The 15,005-nt window shown below is 37.2% G+C and overlaps 1 protein-coding gene across 1 annotated transcript in view; it reads left to right on the forward strand.

The window, feature by feature from the left end:
• The first annotated feature begins 6 nt into the window (after nt 1-6).
• The window catches only part of EARS2 (glutamyl-tRNA synthetase 2, mitochondrial), a 470,754-nt gene continuing 455,755 nt past the window's right edge, over nt 7-15,005 (forward strand). The window contains exon 1 of the mRNA XM_044061134.1: nt 7-400. Within this exon, the coding sequence (XP_043917069.1) occupies nt 103-400 (298 nt within the window). The 5' untranslated portion in view covers nt 7-102. The remainder of the gene's footprint in view (nt 401-15,005) is intronic.

Genomic DNA, 15,005 nt, shown 5'->3' on the forward strand with positions numbered 1-15,005 from the left:
GCCGTGTTGTCCTGAGTGCGTTATGGGAAGGTCCTCTTTTTAATTTCGATTTGAGCGGTCTATAAGAAGTACTGTAAAATAAAGAACTCCACATTTGTCCGCATGGGTATGCTTGGCCTTAGAACTAGGCAGCTCAGGACGTTGCTGGCCAACTACAAAGGAGTTAATATTTGTATTGCTGATTGCACAAGGTGGAAAAGTGACACACCACAGGTGTATGGAATAGCAAAGGCAAAATGCTTTCAACATACATCTCTCTGGAAAGTATCAAAGTACAGTCCATGGTCCTGGACTTGTTCTCTGTGTATCAACCAAAGAAGTGGGTTTGGAGAACGTAATGCAAGGCACTTCGTTACAGAATCTGGAACAGTACGAGTTAGATTTGCACCCAGCCCCACAGGTAGGAAGCGTTTAACAGAAAGCACCAACATGGAGTTGACCTTAGACAGGCACAGCATATACGCAGAAAACTAAACAGACCAGAATAAAACTGCATAGCATCATGCCGATTTTAAAATAATGCAAAACGTGGGGTTATGAGTACGATAAAGACAGAAAAAGTGCTGAAAGTAATGTCCGTTTTTGTAATTTATGTTGCTGTTCTGTGCTAATATGCATCACTAAAAACAGCTGTTACTCATTTTGATTTTATTGTAACCCCAAATGATCCTATAAGTGGATGACGGGGGTGCATACTGACTTTTTTTGACTGAGCTTGTTCATAGGTGTTTAACTTGTTCATAGGTAGGTACTAGGCTATCTGCCCAAGGGCATTTATAAGCCTAGCCAGTGCGTGTTGGCTTTCACCGCCCCATTGATTAAGTAACTGTAGTAATGGTAGACATCCTCTGCATTTTCCTTCTTGGTATGAGTAATTAGAACTAACACACATCTGGGGAACACTTACTACATCAGTTTCATGAGTCATGATTAATGAGTTAAACATTACCAATCAAAAAAACTTAATTAACGGATTAAATATCCACAGTCAGAGTTGTATGCTTTCCTTTAAATGAAACTTGCCCAGTTTTAATCAGTATTGACCCCATGTGGAGACACATTTCTGTATTTTGAAATACGCATAGCTTCTCTTTTTAATAAGAGGTCATCTATGTCCTTACCATCACTATTTTTGGCAGCAAACAAAACAATGCTGTTCACAATATTTATCCTGCCAGTATGAAGTATATTTATGGATAGCGGTATGCACTTAAATGATGAATCATGTTTTGCTTCAATCAAAGGCTCTTGAATCCTAATTTTACATTTTCTCACAGTTTTATGGCCATATTAATGGCTGGGAAAATATCCATTGCTGATGGTGTAAACAACATTAGTGGTATTTCAAGTAGAAAAATTGCACAGTAATCTTACTACCAGACTGTATAATGTCTTGAAGCTATTATACAAATCAAACCACTTGTTGGATAGATATTTATTTTAATAGGGTTACCGATGTGTAGCAATGCTTTTCTGGCTGTTATGATCTCATGTGTAGATCATTGACAAAAGTGAATGCGATAATTCCCTGAACTGAGTGCTCTATGTTTCCTCTTATCGTTTCCTCATTAATATCATCCATCATCTGTAATATTTTAATGCAGACATTTTTGATAATGTATATTTCATCAAGTGTGCTTTTCCCATGCAGCTTTGTATGTATGTGACTAATTGAGTAAGGGCACAATGGTAATAATTCCAGAGTAAATGGGAAGGATGATTTGCATCAGAGAAAGCATAGAAATAGTGAACTATAACCTACAGGAGTGCATTAGTCTTAAAAAATGATTTAAACTAATTTACACAGATTGAGAGAAGCGCTAAAAGGTAAACAGACTACACAACATTTTTTGAAAATGATTAAAGAAAGCTGTAAAGGATGCAAGTCTGGAACTGTCCTATTGGATTGGCTGGGGTGACTGATTTCAGATAAAAGGATGAATGTATGAATGATAATACAACAACAAACCAACATGCCGCACTAGAGTAATAGAAAATGTAATCCACTATACATCAGTTTAGTGCTCCCATTCTCTAACAAGCATGACTTGTGAACTGAAAAGTTATTAAACGTATCAGTTTAAAAACAGCTTTATCGTTCGACAACGCAGTGCATGCATGTATATTTCTCATTCAGGATTTTTTCAGTGACAGTTTATGTTTTTCATGTTTTAAACACCATGCAATGGAACATATATTTTCTGCATCTACAAATGGTGATTAAATTAGTTTTTTTTTTTTAATTTAGGAATCGAATGGTAAACTTGCAGGGGCCAAGGACTTTGTTGTGGTCACCCTTTTGTTCTGTCAGTGATAGGGTTTTTTGGCACTTTTGGCATTGCTTCAGCTGCCTCAGACAGTTTGTCGTAAAAGTTATGATTCCTTGTAAAACTTAGTAGGTTATGACTCTGCAATGAGGGAATGAAGGCAGCTGTGGATGACAAAGTACATTGTAAGAGATGTGAATCACTTTGTGCATTTCTTCCAGAGGAAAAGAAACAAAGCAAGGCATTTTCCTTGGTCAGAAATCTTTAAATATGATATAAAAGTTAAAGTAAACTTTGTCATTTAGAACTACACACTTGTAGCCGAAACAAAAATTTGTGCATCAGCTCAGTGCTTGACATTACAAAAGGAAGTGAAACAACTCATACATGTAGAGGAATAAACATAAATACAGTACTGCTCCCAATGCATGCAAGAAGGAGCAGAGACATTTACCAACACTCGTATATGAAAAGAATACCCCCCCCCCAGTTAAATTTAAAGTTATACAAAGCACACTACAGATTGTATAATGCTTAAATTATTGGGCTTTTTACTGTACTGGCTCACCAGATGCACAATAGCAAGTGCCACACAAAACCTGCCCAACTCCCAGGAACACAATGTCACACTGAAATCATGGCTAAACCATGTCGTGTGTTTCTCGACTGCATGAATATTCATCCTTATAAGGAAGCGCATACGACAAACTTGTTTATTCTCGGAGCAGACACTGGTCAAATGAAGTATCAGTGCAGTCAGTAAATAATGCCAGTAATTACGATTATTGATTTCTTTGTCTGCAGCTGACTGACAGTTAACGCCTAACAGTCAGAGAATGTAGTGTTGATACAGCTGTCCATGGGGAAAATCCATCCATCCTCAACCCCTTTTTCCCATTTTGCACATGGGGTTGGGATGTCACTTCAGCAGTGACAATCTTCTTGAGCTGAGGTTTACACTGCTGGGTGGTTAGCCCTGCCGTAATAGTTCATTCATACCAGTCACTTGCACACACACTCTCATCTATGGCCAATTTAGAGTGTCCAATCCACCTACTGCATGTCTTTGGAATGTGGGAAGAAACCGGAGCACCTGGAGGAAACCCATGTGACTGCACGGAGGACATGCATATTCTGCACGGAAGGCACCCCAGCCGAGAATTGAACCAGAGAACCTCGTGCTGTGAGGTGACAATGTTAACCACTGCACTACCGTGGCCACTTGTTTAAAAATACCCATTAGGTAGAACACCAAGGAATTCAGTGTAGCAATTAGAAGCACAATTTTCTTTCTTATACTTGTTTTGTTGTGCTTCATACAGTATAAGACATGGATCTGCATGTATATTGTTTACTAGCAAGTATCTGTGAAGCTGAAACTGATTAACATCACTTTCCCACCGAAAATTGTTTTCATGAGTAGTGCGAACTTGACCCGCAGTATTGTTATTTTCTGTATTTCTCTTTTTACAGACTTGTATCCTACCTTTGTGGTAACACTTTAAAATGTGGTCCTGTTTATTAGTAGCCATCCCAGGGTGTTGAAACATAACGGAATTTGATTAGCATGCATTTTTTGAAGGATATAAAGTCTAAAATGCAAATATATATAATTATTTAGTGACTTCAGTCCTCAGACCATTGCAGTGATTTGCCAGAAAATCAAAAATTTTATGAGGAACAGACCCAGACCAAAAATATGAGGCAAAAGTCTGGACATTCAGCGAAAATCTGTACAGTTGAGAGGTATGGTTCAGACTTTCAGATTTATCATTTGTGTTGTATCCTGAAGACAGAAGTAAATGGAGAGGTAGGGAGGTTGATGTACAGTGAGTAACTAGGTTGGTTGTCTGGCACTTATGCTTGGTGTCTGATGTTGAGGTTAAGAAATGACAATATTAAAAATCATGAGTGCCAAGCAGTCCCCAGCCCTGAGGAAACCATGAAATGCAGATCGTAACATCACCCCACGCTACTTAAATATACCCACTTCAACATCACACTATATTGAGGAAGAGGGTAACCTACGACTACACAATGTATGTCACAGGCTGTTCATGCTGTCACAGGCAAATCTGCATAGCATGCCAGTCATACATTATTTATCTACTACATCACAGGCATTAGGCTTGTTAATCACTCTGGCTATGATCATTCCTGAGTGAAATGTTTTGTGAGCCACTACACTCCAGTAAAGCCGTTATTTGTCTAAAATTGTACTTGAGTGGGTTAAATAATACTGACTATGGATATAATAAATACATGTTGTACTTACTTGGAATATTTGTAAGTATATATTGTACAATTAAATAAAAATTGACTTGCGTGTCCAGACCCCTGGGACTAGTGGCAGTGTTCAGAAGTCTAATCACTGTAGGGTAGAAACTGTTATTGAATTTTGTAATCCTTCAGCGGACGCTATATCTCCTGCCTGATGCCATAGGTTCATAGTTTAGTACTAAGCTAACTACCCTTGTGGGTTATTTTAAGCCTAGCCAATTACCCCATGTTTGAATCAAACCCTGCACCTTATGTTTGTAAGGTAAACACCTTAGCCATTATGCCAGATGCTTAAACAGGCCATGGGCAGCATGTGTGTTGTCTTCTTCTTCTTCTTTCGGCTGCTCCCATCAGGGATTGCCACAGGAGATCAACTGTTTCCATTTCTTCCTGTCCTCTGCATCTTGCTCTGTCACACCAGCCGCCTGCATGTCCTTTCTCACCACATACATAAACCTTATATTAGGCCTTCCTCTTTTCCTGTTACCTGGCAGCTTCATCCTTAGCATCTTTTTCCCAATATACTCTGCATCCCTCCTCGGCACATGTCCAAACCAATGTAATCTTGCCTCTCTGGCTTTGTCTCCAAACCTTCCAACCTGGGCTGACCCTCTAATATACTTATTCCTAATCCTGTCCATCCTCGTCACACCCAGTGCAAATCTTAACATCTTCAACTCTGCCACGTCAAGCTCTGACTCCTGCCTTTTTGTTAGTGCCACTGTCTCCAACCCGTATAACATAGCTGGTCTCACTACCCTCTTGTAGACCTTCCCTTTCACTCTTACTGGTACTTGTTTGTCACAAATCACTCCTGACACTCTTCTCCACCCACTCCATCCTGCCTGTACTCTCTTCTTCACCTCTCTTCCACACTCACCATTACTTTGAGCTGTTGATCCCAAGTACTTAAACTCATTCACCTTCGCCACCTCTACTCCCTGCATCCTCACCATTCCTCTGTCCTCCCTCTCATTCAAACATATATATTCTGTCTTAGTTCTGCTGACCTTCATTCCTCTTCTCTCCAGAGCATATCTGCACCTCTCCAGGGTCTCTTCCACCTGTTCCCTACTCTCACTACAGATCACAATGTCATCTGCAAACATCATAGTCCACGGGGACTCCTGTCTGATCTCGTCTGTCAACCTGTCCATCACCATTGCCAATAAGAAAGGGCTCAGAGCTGATCCTTGATGTAATCCCACCTCCACCTTAAACGCATCCGTCACTCCCACTGCAGACCTCACCGCTGTCACACTACCCTCGTACATATCCTATACCACTCTTACATACTTCTCTGACACTCCCGACTTCCTCATACAATACCACAACTCCTCTCTAGGCACCCTGTCATATGCTTTCTCTAAATCCACAAAGACACAATGCAACTCCTGACCTTCTCTGTACTTGTCCTGTATCATTTTGGTGGCCTTTCAGATGCTTCTTGCAGAATAAAAGATGTATCAATGGAAGACTGCAACCAGTTACCTTCTCTGCAACCCTCACCACTCTTTGTAGCACCTTTCTTTCTGTAACTGTGCAGCTTCCAAACCACACTGTGAAGTTGCAGGTGAGGATGCTGTGTAATGCACTTCTGTAGAAGGCGGAGAGAATGTGAGGAGGAAGCTTAGCCTTTTTCAGCCTTCTTAAGTGGAGACGTTGGTGCAGTTTCTTGACTAGTTGGCTGGTGTTTCCCGACCACAAGAGATCCTTTGATATGTGTACACCCAGGAATTTCGTACTCCTAACCCTCACCACACTTTCACCATTGGTCCTGAGTGCTGGGTGGTTTATTCTCCTTTTGTTGAAGTTGATGATAATCTCTTTGGACTTGCTTACATTCAGGCAAGGTTTGTCCCCTCACACCAACTGATCAGAGATGCCACCTCCTCTCTGTACATGCTTTCATCCTCTTTGTGATGAGCCCCCACGACTGTGGTGTTATCAGCAAACTTGATAATGTGGTTGGACTTGTGCCTGGCATAGCAGTTGTGCGTCAGGATGGTGAATAACAGTGGACTGGAACACATGCCTGTTGAACCTCATTGTTAATCGTGATGCACTTTGATGTGTTCTTACCTGAACACACCCTCTGTGGTCTCTCAATCAGGAAGTCCAGGATCCAGTTACAGAGATGTTTACTGATTCTTAAATGTGCCAGTTTTTCTGTCAGCTGCATTGGTACCACTGCATTAAATGCAGAGCTGAAGTCTGTAAACAGGATCCTCACGTAGTTGTTTTTGCCCTCTAAATGCTCAAGGGAGATGTGTAGTGCTACTGATATGGCATCAGCCGTGGATGGGTTAGCTCTGTACACAAACTACGGAGGGTCAAAATCAGGAGGTAGGCATGGTGAAAGATGCTTTTTGATCAGCCGCTCAAAACATTTCATAACAATGGATGTCAGAGCGACTGGTCTATAGTCGTTAGGGCTTGAGGGAATGGTTTTCTTAGGCATTGGGATGATGTTAGTTTCCTTGTAGCATGAAGATACTTTCTCCATAAACATCAAGGAAGAAAAAAAATTAAAATAAAAGTGTGTGATTTCATTCAAACCCAGCACTGGTACAGTGAGGAAGCACAGCATAGAAATGTCACAGAAGAGGAACACAACTAAGTCTTTTGGTATTGATGGTTTTCATTTTTAGGGTAGTGAGTGCACTTTAGAAGACGCAATATGTTAGGGTGTAGTTGTATTTAAGCAAGTTGGAAACACAAGTAAATGACGTAGGTACATTATTGAAAGCAAGCACACGATTTGAAACATAAGCAGAATAGGACCATGTTAGGATTATGTGAAGATCAAAATCTTTAAATCCATTTAGGGAGTGCAGAAAAAAAATAAGCATAAAGATGCAAATGTAAATGAGTGGTGGTCCAGGAGAAGTGATCTTGAGGAATGCTATACCTAAAACACTCTGGACAAGGCAATATGTAAACATTTTTATTGGTATTACAGATGGAAACAAAAATATATGTGGATTTTTTTTAAACAAGAAACCTCTTTATTAAATTATCATGTATGCCATAGACCATGTTACATTTATATAAATGACAGTAACCCATAGCGACACAATCTCAATTGCAAACATGATGCATTCCAAACTGTGCGACACAATTGTAGCTGCAAACATTACACACCACTTTTAACATATCCGGTCACTGTCAGTCAACCATTATATAGCTCATTCACATCCTGCCTTCTTTTAAACCTCATTCATCTCTGCATGTATTGATCCCACAGTTCCTATGTAATTTGCTCCTACCCTTTTCTAAAGATCCAAGTTCCAGTTGTTTTAACTCTGTTACTATCTTCACTACTTCTAGTAAAGTTGGCTTAGACTTTGATTTCCATTTTCTAGTAACTGCTTTTTTGGCAGCCATCATAATTAGACTCAGCAAGACCTTATTACTATGTCTAGGCAATTCTGAGTTTGTATCATAGTTCAAAAAAAATCATTTCCCTAGTCACTCCATCTTGCTCACCTAGAATCTCCAGCAGAGCAGTCTGTAAAGTCTGCCAACTCTTTACACTCCCAGAAGATGTGTTCCCAATTACCTCTTATTGCCCCATCACATGTCCAACATTTGCTGTCTACCTGAGGAAAAATTCTTTGAATTCTGCTTGGGATATAAAAAAGGTCTTCCAAGCAAAGATCCAAAATCTTTTAGATTTTGTTGCATATTTGGGAGACATACATATATCCCCCATTGTTTCTTTGTGAATAGCTTATCTAATCTCTCTTCCCAGTCCTTCCCAACCTCCTCTTATTGATTCTTATAGTTATCATGCAATATTTTATATGCTGTACTTATTATCCCTTTCTTAATGGCAGCTTATGTTCTAGATTCTAATAAAAACCTCTTAGTGCTGGTCTTTCATTTAGGACCCCCCATTTCTTTCTCTTTGCCTATACTCTGATATCAATCCTTGATATGGAAGGCAGCCTTTAGCCTGCAGTCCAAATAAGGTCTTGGCAACTTCAAATTCTGTTACCTTTCCCTCTCAAGTTATTTGTTCCCAGTACCTTGGTTCCCTTGCCAGTTTTCTCCAGTCCATTCCTGCCCCCTCTTGCCTGTTGTCTCTATCCCTAATTGCAGTCATTCCTATTGGCAGAATCTCCTTTCTCCAGTATGGTGTTGGCTTAGTTCTTAGAAAAATTTCTGCTACTTTATGAATATATTATTCTGTATGATTATTGTTGTTCTACTTAAAGGTCTGCATCCAAAATCACAGTCTGTCCCTGTTACTTGAGTTTCCCCCAATTTCATCATCATCTCTTTTCACTTTGAATTATAGTTTTCTGCCTGTGCTGTGTATAGGTGCCTTAACTGTGTTGCTCTGAAATACCTCTTCAGTTTGGGTAATCCTAATCCGCCCTGTTCTATTGCAAGAATAATCTTTTCCCACTTGACTCTTGCCGTCTTCCCCTCCCAGATAAATTCCTTCAGCTCTTTATTAATTGCTATCCACAACTTCTCCTCTGGTAAGAATAAAGGGACTAAAAACATTTTAACTGCTTGTGTCTTACTATCAATACCCATATAACAGAACTCCCATTTTCCCAGTTTTTGTATTATTTTTTATTTAGTCTCTGCCCACATATCCTCAACTGCCACACTACTATCATTTTTAGTCCATACTTCTAAATACTTTATTTTATCATGTCCCCATATTGCTGAACCAGTTCATATGTGGGTACATCATTTATCAATATTGCTTTTGTTTTTGGTTCATTAATTTTGTATCCTGAAAAGGTTTGAAACTGTGTCAGTATGTTCCACAACACTATAATGTCTCTTACTGGAGAAATATATGTGGATTATTGTTTAGCCAGTTTGTAAGCAATGAGAAGTATTGAGTAAAAAAAAAAAGAGTAATAGACTGACATGTTTTTCATCAAAGAATTGTGATGTTAGTAGCAGTGGAGGATGTGATTTTTTTCTGAAAAGCCTGGAAAAGTTTGATTATAGTTTTAGTGATGGCTACTGTTAATTGGTGATAGAAGGTTAAAAGATTTGGAGAAGATCAGGTCAGTTGTTTAAAAGGTGTGCCTCAAAAAGACAAAGGGATAGATGTATTGGGTGTGCTTTTTAGGATGTAAAGAAACCAACATGGAATGGGGCTGGTTTGGGTAGAGTTGCAATAGCCTTATAAGCTTTGAGTACTTGTCCACCAGTAGCAGTAGAGCCATCAGAGCTTTTTTATGAGTGCATTTATAAAGAAATAATATGATGCATTCACTTTTGGTCCATTTAGAGGTTAGCCTTGTTGGAATTAGAGATTGTAGTCCTGGTCAAGATGCTAACAACCAGGATTTGAAAGAGCATGGGTTGCTGAAATGCTAGCTAGGGGTGTGTGGTTGGAAGAACTGCATGTCTTTAGTGTGTGTGTGTGTGTGTGTGTGTGTGTGTGTGTGTGTGTGTGTGTGTGTGTGTGTGTGAGTATGTATGTAGCTGTGATTCTGTCATCTCTCCCTCTAGCCCAGGAAAGATGAGTGAGAGTTTTGGTTGTACTTAGAATACCTCCCAGACGGAGTGGAGAGAAGAGGAGAGTACCTTGCATTATTTACGCAGTGAGAGTACATTGAAATCTGCAGACCTTCAGTGTGGTTCCAGCTTTCTGCAGCTACAACACTCTTTTTTCCTTCTCAAATTTGATTGTTTAGGTCTTCTTGTTAATAACTCTTGCACTTTGGGGTGGGTTCAGTTGCTGCATCATGAAGCATAATTCTTGTAAGGGGAGGATAACTGCAAGTGGCCAGAACCTGACTTATGATGACAATAAGTCTGGAGCACTTACAGAAGGGGACTTTCATAGAAAGTAATGCTGTAGATTAAGTGTGTGTTAGTGGTGGGAACAAGTTAGGCTGGGGAAGTCTGAAGATGAGATTGCCTGATAGTAGGTCTTCTCTGTGTTGCACTGAAGTAATTTGCAGGCAGGCAGTGGTGTTCTTGAGATTATGAGCTCATGATGAAGTGATAAGTTTTGTTTTCATTAGTCTGTAGTGTGGAGGAGTTTTTCATAGAGGAGGTGGCTGTTATGGATAGTCCATACCTGAATTTGATCAGGAGTCCTTTGCCTACAGCAGCATTGGTTTGGGTAGCTGAGGTGTGCTTTTCATTGCCAAGAAAAGAAGAGAATATGAGTGTATAATGTTAGTGACTGATCTAACCACAAACTAAAAAATTTGAAGGAGTTGCTTATTTATATTTGTGTTCCCCAAAGGCTACTGATATTGATCAACTCATGGCGGTTTTAAGTTTTTGGGTGGTACAAATAGCATGCTTTTTGTTTTTGTAGGGTTAAGTAATAGTGTGTTGTTGAGTGAGTTAAAGTATTTTTGCAGCTGTGTTTCAATTGTAGATTGGTTGAGGTTGGACCTAAAGATTACCATGTCCTCAACATAGACAATGAGTTGTAGAATAAGAATGTCATGCAGTAGTTTATGAATGAAATAGTCAAGAAAAGAGGAGGTCGTATAGAACCTTGGGGCTCTTCCATTGAAAGAGGAGTGGGCAGAGATAAGGAAGAGCCTAATTTAACTTTGAAGAATCTGACAAGATGTCTTTGAACCAGATGAGGGATGTGTTACTAATGCCAGTGTTTTCAAGAAAGAAATGGAGGAGTACTGGTTAATTAAGTTAATAAATACTGCTCTTGTCAAGTTATTTTTGTCCATGTTCAGGAGAATGTCATTAGACAGTAAAGTGCTGTCATTGTACTGCAACCTGTCCAGAATCCAATTCAGTTATAGGGTAAGGAAGTGGTATTGTTGAAAGTAGCTTGAGAGCTGGATATGTAAATTATTTTTTCCAGCATCTTGCCAAAAGTGGGTTGAATGAAAATAAGGTGAAAGTGTGTGAGGTGCTTTGAAATTTAGATTGTTTGGGCAGAGCATAATGGGGTGCTGTTTTCCATATGTTTATATTATATTTTGTGTCAGACAAAGGTTAAAAGTGTGACAAAGAGGCTGTGTTAGTAATTCCTTAAAGTGATAGGTAAACCAGGGGAAAATTTGGACTAAACCTGGAGGAAGTCTGTGGGGGTGTGGCTAAGTAGGTTACTGATCTTTTTATGCAAAAGTCTTTGAAGTTGAAAGGGAGGATGATAGGAGGGGAATCTGGGAGAGGAGAGTAGAGGAAAGTAGATCTAGCCTACTTTCAGTCAACACACCTGTCTCGTTAACTTTGTGTACATTCCTAGACCTAGTGTTTTCATTACTAGAACTAAATTTATAAATTAGTGGCTATTGGTTTGTATTTGTATCACATAATATATCGGTTCCCTTTCTTATTTATTATGTATTTACTTCTTTCCCCACTGCGGTAGTACATGTGTTCATAGGTTCATAGGTATATACTAGGTTAACAACCACCAGGGCCTTTATAAGCCTATCCAAGCAACCCAGTCCACTTGTATCTCCATGTAACATGGATATCTGTTTGGAGGGGTATGTTAGTTAGGGGTTGCTAAAAGTTTAGTGGGGAGGGCATGTTAGTTAGAGGCTGACAACAAATATTACCTATCAGAAACATTGGGGGAGAGTGAGACCAAGGATACATTTTTTCAAATATTTTTATTAAATTTAAACATATGAAGATATTACAAACATTCTAGTGTGATTTTAAAATAGATAACTATATACAATATGTACATTTGCCCCAGTACGAGAAATGTTTACAAAAGGAAAAAAATAATAGAGCTATTTATTTACCAATATGCATTCTGAGTATTTAAATAACATTCAGTCAAAATTATGAAGAGTGAGTTGTTTTAAGAGTTTCTATTAAACCAAGAACTTTGATCCAAGGATTATCAGTCCATTTCCTGGAATGAATTCTTATTTCCTTGACTATTATTTCTGTGAGAGCAGATTCTTCCAATAATAATAAAAACTCTTCCAAGGTGGGTGATGCAGATAATTTCCATTTTCTAGTTAAGCATTTTCTTGCCACTGCTAAAATGGTCAATAGAAGATAAAAATTGTTTCTCATCATATTATTCATGACATTTACATTCACTAGTATTAAGGATTTGGATAAAATAAATGTGTCTGAGAATAAAGCTCGACAAAAATTACCAATGTCAATCCAATACTTATTAATTTTATTACAGCCATAAATAAAGTATTCCCAATCAGCTAAACATTCCAAAGAACATCTCCAACAAACAACAGTAGCAGATGATTGTATTTTAGCTACTTTATTGGGAATATAAAAAGCCCTGTGCTAGAATTTCCATCTAAATATTTTCCACATTTGTAGATTGGAAGTTAATTTTACAGATGTAAGATCGATCTGACTTTTGGAGATAAATTTAAAATTTGGCCTTTATCAATAAATTTATTCTTGTTTAGGTATAGTTTTATAGTTTATTAGGATTTTGTAAAGATTAGAGATTAAGGTAGGCCAATTCAGATTGTTGCATATCCGATTTTGGATATGGAAAATCATCTTAGGTTTAGTTTTAAATGACAAGTTAATTATTATTCTTCAAAGATCTTGGGCATGTGAAAGAATACTATTTAAAATAATCCAATCAGAGTTTGAAATATTATAAATATTTTTTATTTCGTGAGAGAGTGTAATAATGTTAAATCTCTTATGCAGTGTTGTCAACAAATTACTTGTTTTGAATCCCAATCTATAAAGACATTTCTGTGAATTCTGTTGGTATAATTTTTAGTAATCCTGAAGGGAATTAATAGATCCCACCAGAGTTTTACATCTAAGTTTGAGTTTATAAATGTTCTAATATTACAATAAATATTGTTTATTATGTTTACTTTGGTAGGTTTTGCAATATTGTATTGTAAATTCATGCCAAGAAATTACCATAGATTGACATTTTGTTTATCTATTAAGAGATTACCAGCTAATCTGTTTTCATTTAAGAAAATGATTGTATGAAGGGATTTCCATGCAGATGAAAAATTAGGATCCAGCCAATTAATGGCTAATTTGAGAATAGAAGCTTTAATATGGGAATCAAGATCTGGAACATTTATTCCCTCCTGTTCCCATGGTCTAATGTGATGATAAAATGCATTTCTATTTCTTTTTGGAAACCATAAGAAATTTAGTAAGATTTTGTTAGTCATTTAATATCATTTTATTCAGAAAAATAGGAATGGGTTGGACAATGTAATTTATCTTTGGGAGTAAGGTCATCTTTATTAATTGTAGTCATTCTTCAAAATTTTAAAATAATTTGTTCCATTTTTCTATTAATGATTTTATAGTAAAGTGTTTGAATAATTTGTGGTTACTGTTGTATTTATATTATCACATACGGTTATTCCTAAGTAATTTATGGATGATACTAATGTGCCAATTATGTGATTTGAGTTGAAATGTGTGTTATGTTTTCTATTTAATATCATATATCAGGATTTTTTTTACTTATTCTTAAACCTGAATTAAGGTAAAATTTAGCAGTTAGTAGATCTAATTCGAGAGATTCTTCTGAAACTCCCAAAGTTAGAATAATGTCATCTGCAAAAAGCATGATTTTAGAGGTGAATTGTCCATGAATAGGAATACCAGTAATTTTTGGAGACTGACGGATAGTGATTGCAAATATTTCAATGGCTAAAGCAAATAGAATAGGAGACAAAGGACAGCCTTGTTTAGTTCCTTTGGTAATTTTTATGACTTCTGAAGTGAATGGACCAAGTTTTACATAAGTAAGATTGTTACTGTATAGTCTTTTTATTAGATGTATAAATTGGGAGGGAAAAATCAAACATTTCTAGTGATATAAAAAGAAAGTTCCACTGTAAAGTATTAAAAGCTTTTTCAATATCAAGGGCAATTAAGATAGCCTCTTGATTATCTCTATTAATAACATCTATAAGAGTGAGAATCCTTTGAATGTTGTCATGTGTTTGCCTGTTATAAATGAAACTTGTTTGATCTTCATGTATAATATTTATTAAGGATTTCTTAATCCTATTTACTAGAATGGCTGTAAAGATTTTATAATCATTGTTAAGAAGTGAAATAGGTCTACATGAACTACACAAAGTTGAATTGTTATTTTCTTTTAGAATGGGGGCAGTTAGAGAATATCTCCAAGAGGAAGGAACTAAATGTTGAGAATGAATTACATTTGGAGCATTGTAAAATAAAGTTAGGGCAGAAGTTGGTAATATATAATGATAATATATATATATATATATATATATATATATATATATATATATAATAGCGTGTTTTATATCAAAGAGAAGTTTATCATGTTATTTTATTAGTTGTCAAACTAAGAATACATAACTGAATATTATAGGTTGTTTTAATTTTCTTTATGTTTCTGACTCCTCATTCATATTTTTTTATTGATTATATGTGAAAACTTTAACTTTAAATTAAAAAATAACCTGACAGATTGGCACACTTTGTTACAAAGGTGACTACTACTATCAATCCTGTATTGCATCTTAGGTATTGACA

This window comes from Protopterus annectens, chromosome 2.part0 (assembly GCF_019279795.1).
Source record: "Protopterus annectens isolate FY-2018-M chromosome 2.part0, PAN1.0, whole genome shotgun sequence".
In the NCBI taxonomy this organism is placed as follows: domain Eukaryota; kingdom Metazoa; phylum Chordata; order Ceratodontiformes; family Protopteridae; genus Protopterus; species Protopterus annectens.